The 20,461-nt window shown below is 40.3% G+C and overlaps 1 protein-coding gene across 2 annotated transcripts in view; it reads left to right on the forward strand.

The window, feature by feature from the left end:
• Positions 1-20,461, forward strand: part of Syt16 (synaptotagmin 16) — a 225,307-nt gene that overhangs the window by 180,088 nt on the left and 24,758 nt on the right. Inside the window, exons 3-4 of one of the 2 annotated variants that reach the window (XM_048362457.1) lie at positions 9,897-10,106; positions 15,430-15,683. In XM_048362457.1, coding sequence (XP_048218414.1) covers positions 9,897-10,106; positions 15,430-15,683 — 464 coding nt within the window. The remainder of the gene's footprint in view (positions 1-9,896; positions 10,107-15,429; positions 15,684-20,461) is intronic. The other variant, XM_048362456.1, reaches the window with a different exon arrangement.

The following is a 20,461-nucleotide window of genomic DNA, read 5'->3' on the forward strand; positions in this document are numbered from 1 at the left end:
TTGCCTAGATTTGCTTTGGCTATTCTAGGTTTTTTGCTGTTCCATATGAATTTACATCCCATAGTTCTTAATGTACAAGGTTTAATAAATTCTCTTTCTGTGAAAACACGTTTGCATCCCTTTTTTGCATCCCTTTTTTGCAGGGTGTCACTTCTGCATATGAATTCAGGGTTGACAGTTTGTCTCTCCTCACAAATAATTTCATTGTATTCTGGATTCCATGGTCTCTGAGGGAAATTGGTTCACATCTGTACTACTGTTCTGATGGACAACATGTGCTTTTTATCTTACTACTTGCAAATATTCTCTCTCTCTCTCTCTCTCTCTCTCTCTCTCTTTCTCTCTCTCTCTTTCTCTCTCTTTGCCAGTCCTGGGGCTTGAACTTGGGTCCTGAACACTGTCCCTGAGCTTCTTTCGATCAAGGCTAGCACTCCACCACTTGAGCCACAGCCCCACTTCTGGCCTTTTCTGTTTGTGTGGTACTGAGGAATCAAACCCAGGGCTTCATGCATGCTAGGCAAGCACTCTACCACTAAGCCACATTCCCAGACCTTTACTTTTCTGTTTTTCAGCTATTGATTGCGATGTCAAACTTTTGAAATAGGTTACTTATAGTTTATAATCTATGTGTTGATTTTTTTTGTTCTTACAAGTTTGATTCTCACTCATTATTTTTCTTCCATATCTTTTGTCCTTTTCTTTCCTTCTTTTCTTTTATCCTTCTCTTTTTTCCTTTCTTTCCTTTCTTTGCTTCCTCCCTCCCTCCCTCCCTCCCTCCCTTCCTTTCTCTCTTTTTCTCTTTCTTTCTTTCTTTCTTTCTCTCGGTGGTCATGGGGCTTGAACTCAAGGCCTAGGCCCTGTCCTTGAGCTTTTGCTCAAGGCTAGCACTCTACCACTTTGAGCTACAGCACCACTTCCTGTTTTCTGATGGTTAATTGGAAATAAGTCTCACTGATTTTCCTTCCCAGGCTGGCTTTAAACCATGAGCCTTAGATCTCAGCTTCCTGAGTAGCTAGGATTGTAGGTGTAATGTCTTTTCTATCTTGAACTCCAGTTATCCTTAATTCCGACTGCTTGATATACTATGATATTTTAATGAGGCTTTAATTTTACCCCTATTAAAAAAATCTACCTAGGATTAGTTACTTTCCATTGATATATATATATTTTTTTTTTGGCCAGTCCTGGGCCTTGGACTCAGGGCCTGAGCACTGTCCCTGGCTTCTTCCCGCTCAAGGCTAGCACTCTGCCACTTGAGCCACAGCGCCGCTTCTGGCCGTTTTCTGTATATGTGGTGCTGGGGAATCGAACCTAGGGCCTCGTGTATCCGAGGCAGGCACTCTTGCCACTAGGCTATATCCCCAGCCCCACCATTGATATTTTTGCTATTCCATTATCACCTCTGATCTGCTATAACACCAATGTAGTGACATTAAAAAAATAATTCAAATACTACATTCTCAATTCCAGAGCAGTTATTTAGTTCTTTTATGTTGTTCCCATTTCTTGCTGAAATTCTTCTTTCACATATTTATTGCAAGCATATTTCCCTTTTAATTTTTTGAACATATAATAGATATTTTACAAGATTTTGTCTCCTACATACAACCTCTTAGTTATCTTGAGGCTAGTCCAATTGACTGATTATTTTTCCCAGTTATGCATGTTTTTACTTGTGTGTGTGTGTGTGTGTGTGTGTGTGTTTGTAGTAATTTCTGATTGTTCACTGGTTATTATGAAGGAAATGATGAGTCACTGGAATCTTTCCTTGTTCTCAATAGTTACTTTGTTCCAGTAGAAAATTAAATGACTAGCTGATTCCTTTTAGCTTATGATTTTATACTTTGTCAGGATGGGTCTGTGTTCTCTTTTACTGTTTGTTTCACTTTTAATATTAACCCTTAGACTGTTCATGGAAAGCCTAAAGTGTTTATTAAATGCTTCTGACTAGAGTAGAGTCAAAGTTTTACCTCCTTCTCCCTTAAGATGGGCAGTAGGGACCTGTCTGATTCAAATGTTGCCCACTTTTTTTTTTTTTTAACCTTTTTTGGTTCCTTGGATTCTTTCCTATGCAGTAATAGTTCAGGTTTGAGGCAAAGCTTGAGCTAAGTTCTCCTTCCTTTCAAGTTTTCTCTGTCATTTCCTCCTTCCTCAGGTTTTTCCCAAATACTTGGAGCGACTCTGTCTGTGCTGAACTCTTGTCATCCGATACTTGGTCAGTAGCTTTTCCCTCCCCAAAGACAGGCTTGTAACCCTGTACATCACCTACAAAAGATGTCTGCTTCCAAAAGGAAAATGTTACCCAGCTTTTGCCTGCTTTTGTTTACTTTCTAGGCCTGCAAATAGTGGGTTTAAATGTTTGTGTGAATTTATAATTTTTATTTGTCATACAGTTAATTTGAATTGCTTTAGTGTTATTAGAACTGCCATTCTCAATATCGTAACTTCCTGGTTTCTTAGTACAGTGCTTTCTGTGCTACTGATTTTAGTGAAAGTCTTATTTGATATAGTCATACTTAACTGTTACCATCTCTCCATTCATATAGGAAGCTGAGTTATTATCACAATGTCTCACACCATATTTGGGGTGATAGAAGAGGTGTGCCCATGAGAGCCAGATGCAGACCTACCTCCCACTAATGAGCTAGTAGGCAATAGGCAAATATCTTCAGGAGCATCATGTCGCTTCTACTCTACCCCATGAGGGGGTTCTTATATTAAACTTTTTTTCAAGCTTTAAAATGCTAGGTACCTACATATCTCTGGAAAAATTACACAGGAAAATATTAAACATATTAAAGCAAAATATCCCTGACGTTTTGTGGAAGATGTAGAAACCAACCCATTCAGTGCATCGACATAAACTTCTGCCTCCACAGTGGCCTTGAACATCCATGAAGAATTTTTGTGATAATCCTTGTTCTGTATAGAACATAATATGGAAACATTAAGATTGGATGATGGGGAGTCCACAAATGGCTATTTCCAGCGGCCCGCCCCCCCCTGGATTTGATGTGTAGGCAGTTGTCACCTCTGTTTTTCCCTTTAACTAACTTTATGTCCTCATTTCCATCCTCCTCCAGCCACTCATCCAGCAATCTCATTTCAAAGGAATTTCCTAGGATTGTAATTACAAGCAACAGGCATGGCACTACGAGTGCAACCTTTTCCCACCTGTCTCTACTTTGAGTCTTGAAAGTGTGAGCAACACTTGTTTCTACCAATTGCTCTGTGTGGGTTGAAGTTGAATTAATAATCGTGGAGCCATAGTGATCTTTTATAAATTCTTTCTCCATCTGTAAAATAGCAGCAAACTCAAGAAATCCTCTTTTGCATTGCCAGTTGGTAGATTTTTTTTTTTTTGCCTTAAAAGAAGCAACAAAATGAGCAGGTGTTGGGCACTGCCTACTTCCAGACAGTGTTGCTAACTCCTACAGAGCTCTCCACATACAGGCTTGGGAACAAGGACTATGAGATGAGGTGAGAAATACAACCCACGCAATTGACTTCATCTCTTATTGCCCTGGGCCCTGTTCCTTCCACCCTTCTACAACAAAACAAGCCAGATGACAAGTTCTCAAGTCCAACCCTGGGAAAGGAGGGATATTCTTTCCTTTATGTGAAGGCAAATAGGCCTACAAGGGTTTGCACACCAAGTGATGGTATGATTAAAATGGTATTAATGAACATTTTTGAGTTCTGAAAAGTATCAACCAGATGCTAAGTACACATACCCAGTGTATCTCATTTAATCCTCATAATAATTTTATGAGGTCCAGAATGTCAAGGTCCAGAATGTCAAGTTCAAGACGATGAAGTTCCTGAAGTGAAGGAACTTATTGAGGTCACAAACCAAATGGAAGATGCCAAGGGCAAAATCTGGTAGCTCGATTCCATGATCTGCCTGCAATCACTGTAACCTTCCCTAGAGGTTTTTTTTTTTTTTTTTTGGCCAGTCCTGGGCCTTGGACTCAGGGCCTGAGCACTGTCCCTGGCTTCTTCCCGCTCAAGGCTAGCACTCTGCCACTTGAGCCACAGCGCCGCTTCTGGCCATTTTCTGTATATGTGGTGCTGGGGAATCGAACCTAGGGCCTCGTGTATCCGAGGCAGGCACTCTTGCCACTAGGCTATATCCCCAGCCCTTCCCTAGAGTTTTATGTAGCAGACAGGTTCTGTTGTACTGCTCTCTCTCTCTCTCTCTCTCTCTCTCTCTCTCTCTCTCTCTCTCTCTCTCTCTCTCTCTCTCTCTCTCTCTTTTCTTATTTATTGTCAAAGTGATATACAGAGAGGTTACAGTTTCATACGTTAGGCCTTGGGTACATTTCTTGTACTGTTTATTTCCTCCTCCCTCATTCCCCTCTCCCCCCTCCTCCTTTCCCTCTCCCCCCATGAGTTGTTCAGTTGGTTTACACCAAATGGTTTAGCAAGTATTGCTTTTGTAGTCGTTTGTCTTTTTATCGTTTGTCTCTCAATTTTGATATTCCCTTTCACTTGCAGGTGGAAAATGAAGATAGGACTTCCCTGTCCCCTTCTTCAATTAGAAAACATCTCATTGGAAGTTAGAGAAGGGGACCTTCTGTCTCCATTCCAGTAGAGCTCACTACTGAATGGCTCAGTGTAATTAGCTTTCTCTGTCAGTCATTATAAAGTCCCTGTTAGTGACAGATGTCCAGGCTCACCTAGATGGTGGATGACTAAAGGGATAAATCCAGGTATCTGCGAGTCAGAAAGATGGCAGAAAATTCTTATTTCTCGTTGGTAGTAGATGTTTGGATGATTATCTAAAATCTGTCTAAATTCTGACTGAGTAAAACTGGCAGTATTTCAACTTTAAGATGGATCTAGGACAATTATTCAGGTTTTTGGTCATACTGGCAAACTGATTGCTAAGAAAATGATATTTTAATAATGAAAACTTCCTGTACACTATTTTCATTCATGAGGGTTTTAGTTGACATGGAATTTGAACTTAACATTTGCATGGTTGCTTCAGAAAAACAGTCTTATTTCTGAAGTAAGTGCTACAATTTGGAAATGACTTTGTGGGTTTTTCCCCCCACAGATTAAGTTGAATGAAATCAGATCAGCTATTTAGTTATACAGGAACAGCTATATAGGCAAGTAACTGAGAGCTGCCAACAAGTAAAAAGCCAAGATTTGAATTTTAAAACGCAAACACTCACATGTACACATACATACTAGAGAGAGAGACAGACAGACAGAGTCACACACAGAGAGAGGGTCACACAGAGAGAGACACACAGAGAGAGTCACACAGAGAGAGACACAGAGAGAGACAGAGAGAGTCACATAGACACAGAGACAGAGACACAGAGAGGTAGAGACAGAGACACAGAGACAGAGACACACACACTGAGAGACAGAGACACAGAGACACACAGAGAGACAGAGACACAGAGACACACAGAGAGAGACAGAGACAGAGATAGAAGAGAAAACTATATGGGAACTGTACTGACTCTAGAACACTGGAGATTCCAGTCAGGCCTGGTTTGGTGTGATTATGAGCCAATTTCCCTTTGCCTCTTTGGGTTTTGGTTTTAATATGTGGAAATTAGGCACTAAGCTATCTAAAAAAATCCTTTCTGGAGCATCCCAGACTATCCATACTCACTCTGGGCTCATTTAACAGGAAGCTAGAGGGGTCACCACCCCTGCTCCCCAACAGGGTGTCCGTCCTAGAAGTGAGAATGAGGAAAAAAAACTGGAACTGTTAGGTAGATAGGGATAGAAACTGGTGAATACAGTACAGGACAGGTAACAGTTAGGCCCATTGTGATGTTTCTTTGTCTTGGGGTTCCTGCTCAAACTCTTCCTCCCAGAATGCCTTTTGTACCCACTCAACCAATGATTAGAGCAGAGGATATGATGGCACAAGCCATTAGGCAATCAGCACAAGGCCCATGGGAGGAGCTATGGGGGGAGCCTGGTACCATAAAAGCTACCTTCCAGGAGGACTCCTCTTTGGGATCCCTCTCATTGGAGAATCTCCCTATGTTTTGGGCTTTCCCTTTCACTTGTAAATACATCTGTTTTGTCTGCTTTAAACAAAAAGAATGAGGGGATAGATGCTTATGAAAATCCTTGCAGTCCAACCTGTGTGATTTTAATTTTACTAGTGATAAAGCACAGCAGTCCAGGGTTTAAGAAGTCTCCTTTCTTGAGGAATCCATTGACATTGGAGCGAGACAGCCTGTACCGGAACTGTGGTCCAGTATTCTACACTGTGATGACTGTGACGAATGAACAACCGCACTGTGCTTTAGTTTTCTCATTCATGGGATGGGGATACTGAGTGTAGGTACTTCATTGGGTTGTTGGATGGAGTAAATGAATGAACCTATGTCAAGTTCTGGATCAACAGCTGGCACATGAGACATGCTATATCCTTATGTTGCTTTTGCCACTCTATGAGAGTGGCACTATGAGTGCCACCATTTCTGCTCAATGACTTTTGGGAGGAATCACAGATTTCCTTTATAGACTGAGAAATCTGAGGTCCCTGGGGAATGATGCTTAGAATAGTCCGCACACTTGTAGCTGTAATCCCATAGGGAGCAGCCGGCCACTTATCCTGCAGTCTGCCCATGTACATTCACACCCACGGCATGCCGGCTGGCTGCACTTCCTACTCAGCTTCTCTTTTTTCAGCCTCCTGACAGATTTCAGGGCAAATGCAGACCTGCCTTTTGCCTCATTCTGAGGAGTCAGTTAGATAGAGGTTCCTCCTGCAATGATATCTGATGCTGTGCACAGTGATTAAGAACAGAAGTTCTATCTGGGTGCTGGTGGCTCATGCCTGTAATCCCAACTAGTCAAGATGCTGAGATCTGAGGATCACAGTTTGAAGCCAGCTCAGGCAGAAAAGTCCCCATGAGAGTCTTATCTCCAATTAAACACTCAAAAACCAGAAGTGGTGCTGTGGATCAAATTCCCTGAGCAGACAGGCCCTGAATTCCAGCCCCACAATGGACAACAAAATAAAACAAACAAACAAAAAACCAAGAATATAGGTTCTCTGTTCATATTCCAGCTGTGTTGTTTTCCCAACTTTGCTTCCTATGACAAGGCAACTCAGTGGCCCTGTGTGCCTCAAGTTTCCCTTTTGTACAGTGGGAATAGTATTGGTGCTCATTTTGTGGAGTGTTTGGGATGATTAAATAGAATATGCAAATCCCAAGAAAACTGCCTGGCAGATACATTGAGCACATGTCATAGACGTTGCATGATTAGTACATCAGCTGAAGAGAATCTTTGCTCTCTGAATGATCACTAACTCATGGGGGTGAAAAAAGCCCCACGGACCATGCTAGTAAGTTAATTAATTCTAATAATTAATTTTAAACATGGGGAAATAGCCATATGTTGGAGCATCTATTTGAAATGGATGTTTTACAATTACTTGAAAATTGCTTGGGTGGCTGGTGGCTCTTTCCTGTAATCCTAGCTACTCAAGAGGCTGAGATCCGAGGATTGTGGTTTGAAGTCAGCCTGGGCAGGAAAGCCCGTGAGACTCTTGTCACCAATTAACTACGTTAAAAAGTCAGAAGTTGAGCTCAAGTGATATAGTACTAATAGAATAAATTACAGAGTTGGAAAGTACTCCAAAAGATGCCTAGTCCAACTGCTCCTCCCAGGCCTGTTTCCCCTTGTCTGCCTCTGGGGTGGTTATCTGATCTGATACTCTAGGGGTAGAGGGAGTTTAATTCTATTCTTGTCTTTGGGATCTCTCCCATGTGTAACATATACCCATACCAAAGTACTCTGAGTCATATATGCAGCACATGCAGGCACAGGCAAACTCTCGTTGTGGTGGTTTTCCGACAGGAATAGTGTGAATGCCAATTATGGGAATACTAGTAAGAATGCTAGTTTCCCTGACATGTAGTAGTTTTTCAGGGAATGAAACCCAGCCAATGAGATTGAGTGAAAGGAAACCCATGTGCTCTCAAGTTCATGGCTTACATGTTCCACTAAGAAGATTGATGAGAAATATAGATCAAGTATTGGTACCTTTCAGGCAGAAACTATGGAGGTGGACAAGTTAGCGGCTAGAAAAGACCCTTGAAATGACTCACCACGTTAGAAATGATCATAAACCAAAGTGACAGCCAAAGAGAATAAGGGGCTTGGCCAGGGCAGCTGGCTACTGTGAGGAAGCAGCCTCAGCATTTTCTGTGGTCCCACTGAGCAGGCTGTGAAGATGTGCCACTTGAACTGGAGTCTCAGTTGCACTCCTTGTTGGCAGTGAGCTCTTTAGTCACTTGCGAATGTCATGGACATCTGTTGGCCTCAGTTTTCCTACTTGGAAATCAGAAATAACAAGTCTTGTGTGGATTCAATAGGTGTAAAGTGCCTACTAGAATAATGCCAGGTACATAGAAAGCACACTGTTTATGAATTGTCTTTCAAAAGGTCTCAGGAATGTCAGCTCTTTTTTTTTTTTAGTATTATATTTTGAGCTCAAAGTCTCCTCCTGGATTGCAAGACATGCCTCTTACCACGTGAGCCATATCCCCTGCCTTCTATCCCCCCTGGCTTTGCATGTTTTTTCAGATAGGGTCTTATGCTTTTTTAAAAAAATTCTTCATTGTTAAAGTGATGTATAGAGGGGTTACAGTTTCATACACAAGGCAGTGAGTAAGTACATTTCTTATCCAACTTGTTACCTCCTCCCTCATTCCCCCCCATCCTCTTCTCCCCTATGAGTTGTACAGTTGGTTTACACCATATGTTTTTGTAAGTATTGCTTGTTGCATTGGTTTGTCTTTTTATCCGTTGTCTCCAGATTTTGGTATTCCTTTTCCCTTCCCTAGTTCCAATACACGTATATACAGTATCCAGGGTACTAAAATCAGTTACAGTGATATTAGGGGTAAAACCACAGGAAAGAAAGACAAAAGATAAAGGGCATAATTTCACATGGTATGTTGAAAATAACAACAACTATGATAAACTACTTGTTTCCATAACTTGGAGTTCATTTCATTTAGCATCATCTTATGTGAGCTATTGTAATCTTCTGCTAGGACTATCTGGGACTGCCTGTGCCAATGAGCTCAAGTGTTTCTCCTTTTCCTTCTTTCAATGTTTTCAGGGTATCTGATTTTACCTCGAGGTCTTTGGTCCACTTGGAATTGATTCAGGTGCAGAGTGATACATGAGGATATAGCTTTAGTTTGTTACAGGTATTTAGCCAATTTTGCAAGCACCATTTGTTGAAGAGGCTGTCTTTTTTCCATCTTATTTTTTTTTTTGGCCAGTTGTGGGCCTTGGACTCAGGGCCTGAGCACTGTCCCTGGCTTCTTCCCGCTCAAGGCTAGCACTCTGCCACTTGAGCCACAGCGCCGCTTCTGGCCGTTTTCTGTATATGTGGTGCTGGGGAATCGAACCTAGGGCCTCGTGTATCCGAGGCAGGCACTCTTGCCACTAGGCTATATCCCCAGCCCCTCCATCTTATTTTTTTTAAGCTTCTTTATCAAAGACTAAGTGGCCATAGCTCTGCAGGTTCACTTCTGGGTCTTCAGTTCTATTCCATCGGTCCTCAGGCCTGTTCTTGTGCCAATACCAAGCTGTTTTTTTTTATTACTATAGCTTAGTGCTGGAGTTTGAAGTTTAGTATTGATATTCCTTCAGCACTGTTCTTCATGCTATGGATTGTTTTCGCTATGGAATATTATTCTATCCTTCATGAGCATTCCATTCCTGTCTCATCTCTTTGGATTCAAAATTTTGCTTTATGAGTGCTTTCCATCCAATTTGAAGTTGGTGGGTCTAGACTAATCCTTCATGTTCTTCTCTCCTTTCCTGGATTATCTGTCACTGTGTTGGATGGGAACCACATGAGAGGCTCATGGCTGTTGGTTTGTTCCCAGTTGACAGCTTTGGGGATGGTGAAGAAGCATCAACATCTTCTGACAGCGATGAGAATGTGATCAAACAATTTGAGATTTCTGTGTCTCGATCCCAGAGTTTTCGTACAGCGTCAGAGAAGAGAAAGACAACAGAATTGAACCAGAAACTCAAATGCAGCCATTTGCTCTCGAGCCATGAAGAAGATAGCACGGAAGCAGGTGTGTATAAAGGTATTCCTTACACTATAATTTCCCTGTATCGGGGCCAAGGTCTATGGTAACAATATTTTTGAGTTATCTAAAAACTATGCATCTAAGACTCCAGAAAGGAAAAGAAAATGAAGCAAAAATAATCCAGAGAGGATGCAGAAAGTACAGCATAGTCCTTTCTCTCTCTCTTTCTCTCTTTCTTTCTCTTGTTGGTTGTTTGGCTTGCACTCAAGGCCTGGGTGCTATCCCTGAGCTTGTCTGCTCAATTTTAATGCCCTACCACTTTGAACCACAACTCCATTTGTAGTTTTCTGGTGGTTAATTGGAGATAAGAATCTCACAGACTTTCCTGCCCAGGCTGGGTTTGAACCACAATCCTCAGATCTCAGCCTGGTGAGTAGCTAGGTTTAAAATCATGAGCCTTTGGTGCTCAGCTTCAAATAGTATTTCTTAGTGCTTTACCTAGCAAAGGGCAGGCATTCCTCTGACACCTTTATGCCCAAAGCCCTGAGGAGGTGCAGGTACTGCATCAAGGAAGAGTCTGAGAAATGAAATTAGTAAAAACCAAGAGAATGTGTCTCACCATCCACTTTTTTGTCTGATTTCAGTGACCTGAGTTCTCCAATCTTTTCCTTCTTTCCTTTTGAGTATGTGAATATTCATACCAATGAGGGGCCAATAATACATAGTGTGTTCAACACTAGAAAGAAAAAAAAAGAGCACATAAAATGAGAGTATATAAAAGAGAAGAATGTTTGATTTGATGTTAAAAACAACATAGGGCCAGGTGCTGGTGGCTCATGCTTGTAATCCTAGCTACTCAGAAAGCTGAGATCTGAAGACTTTGGTTTGAAACCAGCCCAGGCAGAAAAGTCCCCATGAGATTCTTATCTCCAATTAGCCACTCAAAAACTGGAAGTGGTGCTGTGGCTCAAAGTGGTAGAGTGCTAGCCTCAAGCAAAAACTATTCAGGGGCAGCGCCCAGGCCCTGAGTTTAAGCCCCATGACTGACAAAAAAAAATTACAGGAATAAAAAAGAACAAAGGGAAAATAAAAGAGTTAGCAAATAATCACTGTTTTCTGTAGGGAAAACTTGCTATCCATCATGGTAGCTTGGCTATTGACATAAGCCAGTACAACATTATAGTGATTCTTCTTAGCCTAAGGTAAGCTTATAAATATCAGTCTTGTGTAACCAAACCACAATATTGATGACTGTGGATCCTCTGCTACTTCCTCAGTCCCTCTCTTGGTGATTCTCTTTCTTTCTCACCACAAAGAGGGCAAATGTTAGCTAATGAAAGTTAATAGCAGTTGATTCCCTGGGAGTCTCTTGTTTAATTCTAAAGCTAATGGCCCCATTTCCCAGAAGCCTGAGTGTGTCTGGGTTCTGATTTACACAAATGGCTGAGGTTCTGAGAGCTGTGACAACAACCCCACCCTCACCATTCCTGGAAGTAGCAATAACTTATTCTCTTGTCATAACTGGCAATTCTGAATTTTTGACAAATATTTTTAGAGAAGGTAAAACATTTTTTCTCTAGTAGACAGAAGAAAGAATCTATAACACTGAACAAATTAACCTGTAAGTTTTGAAGAAAACCAGTAGGATTTTCAGGCTAAATTTTAGGCTGCTAAATGGCATGGAAATATTAATGTAGTTTTTATTGCTTGATATTTCCTCCTATCATTTACTTTTGTTTATGCTTACATCTGTGGATTTATTTCAGCAGCAAATTATAATAAAAAGATTGTAAATCAATCCTAGAGATTTATTTATTTATTTTTGGTCTGTTGTCCATTTAACCATTTTATTCTTGTATACTATTTTTTTTAAAAAAAGATTGTTTAATTATAATTAGTTGTAATTATAGTTCTACTTTAAAATATTACCAAAGTGTTGAAAACTGAAATTAAAAGTCTAAATCAAAGAAAAATCTGAACCATGAACGAACTCCAAGTATACTGTTGAAATCAGGGCTCTGTCTCTTAGCTTTTTTGCTCAAGGCTGGTGGTATTCTACTACTTGAGCTATGCCTTCCCTTCCTGCTTTCTGCTGGTTAATTGGACATACGAGTCTCATGAACTTTTCTACCCAGGATGACTTTGAATTGAGCTCCTTAGATCACAGGCTTCTGAGTAGCTGAGATTACAGGCGTGAGCCACCAGCACCTAACAGGTTGTCCCATGTTTTATTTTTAGTGATTTTATTCTAGATTCATTGGTGATATTATTTAAAAATGCCCTAAGCATGAGGCTCTTTAGTACTGTGAGTCTGACTTAATATTACTGAACTTATGTATCTGTGTTCTTGATAAAGGTGTGGTGAGTTTTGTGTAAGCTGAATTGCAGGGTATCAGGTCCTTGGGCAAGAGAGGTGAAAGGTGGACTAGTCTACTCATAGGGCTTTTAAATTTTTTTCAGTAGTAATTTCTAAGTAGTAATCATTAAGATAGTTCATAAATTGTAGATATTTATTTTCCTTGTAAATGGGAAAAAACAGCTTATCTGAGCACAGTGTTTTGCATCTGTAATTTCTGATCCTTGGAAGGAAGAAGTGTCATCAGAGTTTGAGGACATCCCAGGCAAAAATGTTAGGAAGACTTAAAAAACAAGTCAGGCATAAGCCAGCTACACAGGAGATGTAGATAGGAAGATTATAATTTGAGGCACACCTGGGAAAAAGCATGAGACAGTATATGAAACACAACTAAATCTAAAAGGGCTAGAAATGGGGGGCTGGGAGCTCAAGTGGTAGAGACCTTGCCTAGCAAGCATGAGGTCCTGAGTTCAAAACTTCAGTACAATTATCCCCAGAATCTGTACTTAGTTTCACTTCAACCGATATTTTAATCATTGGTTCAACCAGAGAAATAGAACCAATAGAAATATATGAATGAAAAATCTCCTTTACTTGAAGCCAACTGAATATGGACTTTAATCACAAAATTCTTTTTCTCATCAATTCCTGTTAGTATTTAGTTGCGTAATTGACACTTATGGCCCAGCTAAGATGACGCATAAAACTGACCACCATAGATAAAAAGCAGAAATCTTTACAGATGGCTGGCTGTTGGTGGCTGAGGATTAGGAGTTTGGAAGGGAATGATTTGATAGCAAGGTGTCATTCCATTGAAGTGTGTTATATGCTAAACAAGTTTAAGAATTTCTCTGAGCAAATAAATGCAGTTGATGTGACATAATTATGATCTATAATTTCTAAGAAGTCAGGATACATTTCTCTGACAAGAGGCCATTACTTGTGGATGTGTGTTTAAGGTACACTGTCCTTATTAATTTAAAGGCATTGGTAAACTATTATAGGGAAAGGCAAATCACTTTTTTCTTTTGAAACTCCAACCTTGCAACTGGTAGTCCAGACTGCTTTCCTAATTCATGCATTGCCTGCTTGTCACAGAAAATAGTTTGTTCCATTAATATAGTACTTCTGTTTTTCACTTATGAATAATGTTTCATGGCTTAAAGTAGGTGTTGAAATTTCCCTTATTACTGATCTAGGTATTATCACCATAGGAGTTAAAGCCTCGAGACAATTTTATGGGGGTAATTTCTTGGCAAAGTTAGATTTTGTGCTGAAACCCTGCTGGGCACTACCCACATTGATGGATGACCCACTGTTTAATAGGACATTTTACTGTTCATGATTGGAGGAATGGGTGTTCTAATTAGAGACTTAGAAGAAAATTCTGCTTTGTGTTGTAGGTTTTTGCAAGTGGAGTTTTTCCTCATTCTGTCATTTTTGGTGGCCTTTTAAAAGTGTATTTGCCAAATAATTGGAAACGTGAATGTAAATTTTTTGTGGTGTCCAGTAAAAATATTTCCAAGGAGCTTGAACTAAATATGTAAGAATAACAAAGCAGATAGGGGGATTTTTTTTTTCAATGGCTTTATTTTGTGTGTGTGTGCAAAATATATAATCAGGGCTCTACTAAGATTGTATTCCAAGGGTCATATGTGCCTGAAAATGTTTTTCTGTGATCCACACAGGGTGATGCTCTATATTGTAAGTTTTTATTTTCCCTGTGTATGACTCCTGTACTCTATGGTTAACCCAGTAACCAGTATTCCATGTTGCTGCATACCCAGATGCTTGAAATATTTGGTAACCTGCCTACACCTTAAAGCTATTCGAAGGTTCAGTGGGAAGCTACAGCAGATGAAGACTAGGTGATAGAAATGTGCTTAGTGCCTTCCAGGAGCATATTCTGAAACTGAGCCTGGAGGAAATAATTACTACCATGCATGTGTGCATCAGAGAGGAATTGATCATATCCACTTTGCCATTCCATTCAATCATCTTATCTGAGTCTCTAACATTCTCTCATCCTTAGATGGGGACTGATGGGAGGGACTGGAAGCCAAACAGGGAAGACATCTTAGCTGTTCCTTGGGTATGTGGGCAGAAATCAGGGAGATGGTTATAGTTTGGGAAGAACCTGTCAGTTTTTCTTTACCACCTGAGGTCCGCCTAGATGAGAGGGATGGGATAAACAGAATTGGGAGGCATAAAGATGTGGTGGTGCGGATGGCAGGAAGGAGGAGGGAAAGAAAGGAAGGAGGGATAGGTGGATATGATGTCATGCTTCTGCAATGACCTTCTGATGGCTGCATATTTCTTTACAAAGAAAAAAAGGCTCCAAGAGTGTGACTATTGTTCAGATTCTTAAGGTAGAGATAGAATTTAAACCAAGATTATCTGAATACAAGTCCAGTATTCTATCCAGTGGATCTATTAGAAAACTTATTTTTTACTGAGAGAACATTGAAACTTTACTCATTTTTCTTTTTGTAAAGATAGAATCATATGCTGTAACCCAGGATATCCTGGAAATACCAAGTCCTCTGGGATTACAGTCTTGTGCCATCATACCTGGCTCCCACTAAAGATCTTAAGCAGAGGGTGAGACAATGAATGTGGAAGAGAAAAGGAAGAGCTATGAGCCTGATAAGAATCAGGAGACCGACGGTATCAGCCTTAGATTACTGTATTTGCTTTGTTAGATGTCTTGTGGTAATCAGGCTCCAACAAAATGCTAATGTTATTTTATTCTTTTAAAATAAATATCCATTCTTTTTTTAAGTTATATTATTACAAAGTATTAAGCCTACTTATATACCACATGATGAGTCAATGGTTGTTTTGATTATACAGACCAAGTTTACCTGCTGTATGGGCAGAATTACGACTCTGCATATATTATTCATGGGGGTTTTGTTTCTGTAGTCTTAGTCATTCTGGTTGCAGTTGCTCAATTTTGCTAGGTAAAAAAAATAGTCATAAAAACAGAATGTATTTTTAATGGTTTTCTTGTTGCAAATTTAGACTTGGATGGTACCAGCCAACTGAGCTATTCTGCGATTCTACCTTATGAAGATCACCCTATCTCTACCCTCTCTCAGTCCCCATGCAAGAGTGGGGAGATTAGAACCCATGGATCCTCTCACCAAGAAACCAGTGAGGCTGGAAGCCTCCATCGTCAGTCTACTGATGGCAGCTTGGAGGTGGAAAGAGCCTTTAACAACCGGGGCTTTGAAGATTCCTATGCTACAGACAGCTCCTCTGTGTGGAGTCCAGAGGCAAGTTCTTGTTTTCTTTTCTTTGCTTCACTAGTGTACACTCGTTATGTCTCCTTGCCTTCCTCCTCTCCCCACCAAGGAAGCTTTGCTTTGTTATAACTATCTTTTACTTGAACTACATTTTTGTTGGGACGACCAAAGCTCTCAGGTGGGGGGAGGGGGTGGGGAAGAATGGTAGATAAAAATGAAGAATGATGACAGAATGAACCCTTACAGCCTTATTTTTATATAAAAGAACTTTTGGTTCTACCATAAAGCTGATATATTTTCTTAATGGGAAATGGAGTTCAGTGTCTATTTTACTTACTCCACTTTTTTTTTCTGTGCTGGTACTGGGACTTGAACTCAGGGCCTAGGCACTTTCCTTAGCATTTTTTGCTCAAGACTGGTGCTCTACTACCTGAGTCACAGATCCACTTCCAGCTTTTTAGTTGTTAATTGGAGATAGGAGTCTCATGGACTTTCCTTTCTGGGCTGGATTGAAACCTTCTGAGTATCTAGGATTACAGGTGTGAGCTACCAGCACCCAGATTCATCTCATATCTTGAGTTGTGATTGGTTGAAATAAAAATCATTTGAGAGTTTGACTAAAAGGCAGTGACCTGAATGAAAGTCTACCTGATATTATAATTAGGATTTTGCATTGTTTTTGTATTTGTTAGCTATGAATCAAACTGAAGGTCTAACTGATGGCATTAATCTGTAATGACCTCCTGGCCATTGACAATGCTTTCTGCAATATGCAAACAAGTTTCTGCTCTCAATAAAGCTGATCTATAATATGTTTGACCTTCCAAAGAAATGACTGCAGGTGATAATGGTGGTAGAGACTCTAAGGACCATGTCAAGGGTTGTTTGTATTGACCTTTATGGTTATTCTTCATTGGGTCCATCCTTTCCTTTCATGATCCCATGACATTGCAAGTGCTGAATTCTTTTTTTTTTAATTTTTTTTGCAAGTGCTGAATTCTTGTGCTTAATACCTAATTTGAATTTCTGTTCAATAAAATAAGTCATATAAGTATGCAAAATTTTGAAGTGATATCACTTGTGGAGATAGCAAAAGACGAACATGAATGGATTAGCACAAGCCTAAGAAAATAAGTGGGCTGAAACTCTTAGCAGATTTGATGGGGTGGTCACACATACACATGAAATACACGGAGAAATATAACAAAACTGCAAGAAATCATGTTCCAGGGCCTTGGGATGCTCTGGGAGGGTGTGGGGAAGGGCACGGGGTAGCATGTGTGCCTCTGTGTGCTGTTTCTGGTAGATGTATTGTAGCTTGTTAAAAGCATTCTTTCCAATACAGGTTCCCAAAGCCATCCATATTATCACCTTTGTGAAAAGAAAGAGGGTTGGGTGCATGTCTATAATCCTAGCTACTCATGGAGGCTGAGATCTTAGGATCATGGTTAGAAAGTCAGAATTGGAAGTATGGCTCATGTGGTAGAGCACTAGACTTGAGCAAAACAAGCCAAGCAAGAGTTCAAGGCCCTGAGTTCCAGTCCCAATTCTGGTGTAAAAACAATAAGTAAAAGTAAAAAGTAAAGGGGGGGGGGAGCTCTGATTCATCATTGTTTCATTGCTAGGAATTGTGTCAAATCTCTTGTAATATTTAAAAATACTCTTTTTGGCTCCCCCACCACAAAAACAAAGCAGACATATCTACTTGCCTACTGATATTCTGTCTCCTTGGTAATTGTGCCATTAGGCTTAGAAGGGCCTTTCCACTTCACTCTCCCTCCCTCCACCCCCTGCCAATTTACCTGCCTCCTAGAGCTTTAATAGAAAACTTGTGTTGAGGGGACTAAATGTTCTCAGCCTCCAAAAATACCCAGACATCTCTGTGTGCTCCATTCAACCTCCTATCTATTTTGAGACAAAACTGTAATTTGGTGCTTCTACAGTAGAACTTCAAATCCAAATTGGAGGCAGTTCCCGTAACTGCCTGCTCTGCAGGCTTAGCTTGCCTTTTAAGCATTGATTTATTTGCCTCTTAGCTGTGTTAAGAACCTTGTCTTCCCCCGTGTATCTGGTATCTGGAACAGATTGTGGGTCTGTTTACTTTGGGCCACATGGTGACATCAACACTATCTTACTAAAACAGAAAGGCTTTTCAGTGTGATAGAAAATCTTTAAACCTACATGAGTTTTGACAATTGGATGCAAGTACTTCTACCTTCAAAGGGAAAAAAAAGAAAAACAACTCAGGATATTAGTGCTCAAGGAATCATTTATTTTGTCTCTGAAGAAAACCCAGCATGTGGTATAACTCCCTGCTATGCTGATGGATTTTCCAGAGCTGTTTTCGCTGCTGGCAAAGGCCATGTACATCTTCCTGCAGACCTAGGGCTTGGCAGGGAAGACAATGGGAGGGTGTCTGGCAGTTTCCAGCACACACGGAGGCAGGTGTCCCACTTTTCATCTCCACTTTCCACTGATTAATTGGTTGGCCTTGAGAAGTTAATTAAAATCTGCCAAATGGGGATAAGAATGAAGAGATTTTTACCTTGCAGGAAGGTCAAACGGATTAGAGGTATTAACAGTACCCACACGAGGGTACTCCTTCAGTTGCCTGCTGATAGGCAATGTGTGTTGAAATAATTAATTGCTCTGAAAATAAATTCAGCCCAGGAAAGGGCTGCAAAGCCCCACTTTTCTTGGGCCACAAGTTGGATTGGCTTATTCCAGAACCTGATGATGGTCTGGAGCAATGCTTTATTCAGAGTTCTTAGGACAGAGCCCTGCCCAAGATTCTCTAGAAACCAGCAGATAGAATGAACATTTATCTGAAGGTAGCCTAGCAGACATATGATGAGATCTTCACTAATTAGGACATTTTTTTTAATTTTATTTTTTTTTCAAATTTTTATTATCAAACTGATGTACAGAGAGGTTACAGTTTCATATGTTAGGCATTGGATACATTTCTTGTACTGTTTGTTACCTTGTCCCTCTAATTAGGACATTTTTAACCTTGGCATTGAAATTAGTAGAAAAAAAAGTAGAAACTCTTACCTGATATTAAGAGCAGAAACCTAAAAGAATATGAAATTGTCAGTAGTTGTCAGTTTCTACCTTCCACCATCGTTCCTCTTCTTTCTTCTTCATCTACAACTCCCAATATACATATAAGTAGCTATGGTGAAAATTTGGGGGAGAACAAAGACCTTGTGATTCTACATTAGGCTTAGGATTTTGAGGATTCCACATTTCATTCAGACTGTCAGAAAATGACATTTGAAGAATCCTGGTTAGGCATCATACAAGGAGAGAGGGTGTTAATTATTTAGTCATTCTTAGCTTTACTTTCCCTTACATGAAATGAATTAAAGTTTCTTCATTCATTGTGCAGATATAAGCATTTTGAGGTGAGTTGTTTGTTTTGTTTTGTTTTGTTGCCAGCCCTGGGGCTTGAACTCAGGGCCTGAGCACTGTCCCTGGCTTCTTTTGCTCAAAGCTAGCACTCTACCACTTGAGCCACAGCACCACTTCTGGCTTTTTAAAATATATGTGGTGCTGAGGAATTGAACCCAGGGCTTCATGTATATGAGGCGAGCACTTTACCACTAGGCCATATTCCCAGCCAGATGTAAGCATTTTGAAACATGATATTTCTTGGCTGGTGGCATGGCTCAAGTCGTAGAATTCCTCCCTATGAAGGGCTCAGCCCTGAGTTGAAACCTTAGTATTTTTTTAAAAAGGCAAGGGGGGAGGGGAAAATGATGCTTCTTGTTGGGTTCCCCAGTAAAGTGGAGCCCGAGCCAAGTCCTTCATTGCCTACTGTATTGAAGAGTGTAATCCCAGGGAACAAGAGCATAGAATGAGGGGGTGGGAGGTGACCCAGTTTAAGTATATACCATGGAATTGACCACCACTCTACATAAGAAGTTGCTTGTGCCCAACATTCCAAAATGTTATGTAATCAGATTTCACGACATCTTTCCAATGGGAGAAAACTGTATTGCACTGGGGTGCTAATGATGGCACACTCTGGACTTTGTATACATGATGGTGAGCAGGGTTCCATGGCTTTCTACATCTTGAAATCAACAGGACATGATGAAAGCTGGTGATTATATTTTTAGGAGCAGGAGGTAAGAATTTATTGGGTTGTGTCAGGCTGTAGCTACTTAGATGAGACAAGCTGCACCAATAAGCGAAGGTGGCATAAGAAATGAGGCCAAGAATATATAGTATGTGTAATAGCTGGCTGTTGTAGACTCTAATGGACTTGGCATAATACCTGATATAAGGAACAGCTTCATAGATGTCTGTTATTATTACTCATATGTAGGCAAGCAATACAGAGATGATCAAGAAGAGCTAGATGCAACTTTTAAAAAGAGATAAAGGAGTTGGAGAGAAGATTCTGACTTGATTTTTGAGTTGGCCTAACTCCTTGGAGACTTGCTTCTAATATTATATCTACACTAGTCAGTTGTATTCAGAAGTCGTCATAGCAACCACTTTTATCACTTGAATCTAAGAACCTCTGAATAGCAATGCTCATACATGATTGCATGCTCAGAGGAAAGGATAGAAGAAGTTTTCTTATTTTACAAGAAATCTGAATTTTTCTTGGCAGGCTAATTTGAATCTTAAAAGGGAAGGGCATTCATTAGGTGTCTAGTGTATGTCAAATCTTTTACTTTTCACATCAATTCTGTGGAGTAGGTATCATTGCCACTTTACTATTGAGAAAAACAGAATGTGGAAGGGATTAGATAATTTACCTAATGTCACAGAACTAGTAAATGGTAGACCTGGGT

Source organism: Perognathus longimembris, chromosome 14, assembly GCF_023159225.1.
Source record: "Perognathus longimembris pacificus isolate PPM17 chromosome 14, ASM2315922v1, whole genome shotgun sequence".
In the NCBI taxonomy this organism is placed as follows: domain Eukaryota; kingdom Metazoa; phylum Chordata; class Mammalia; order Rodentia; family Heteromyidae; genus Perognathus; species Perognathus longimembris.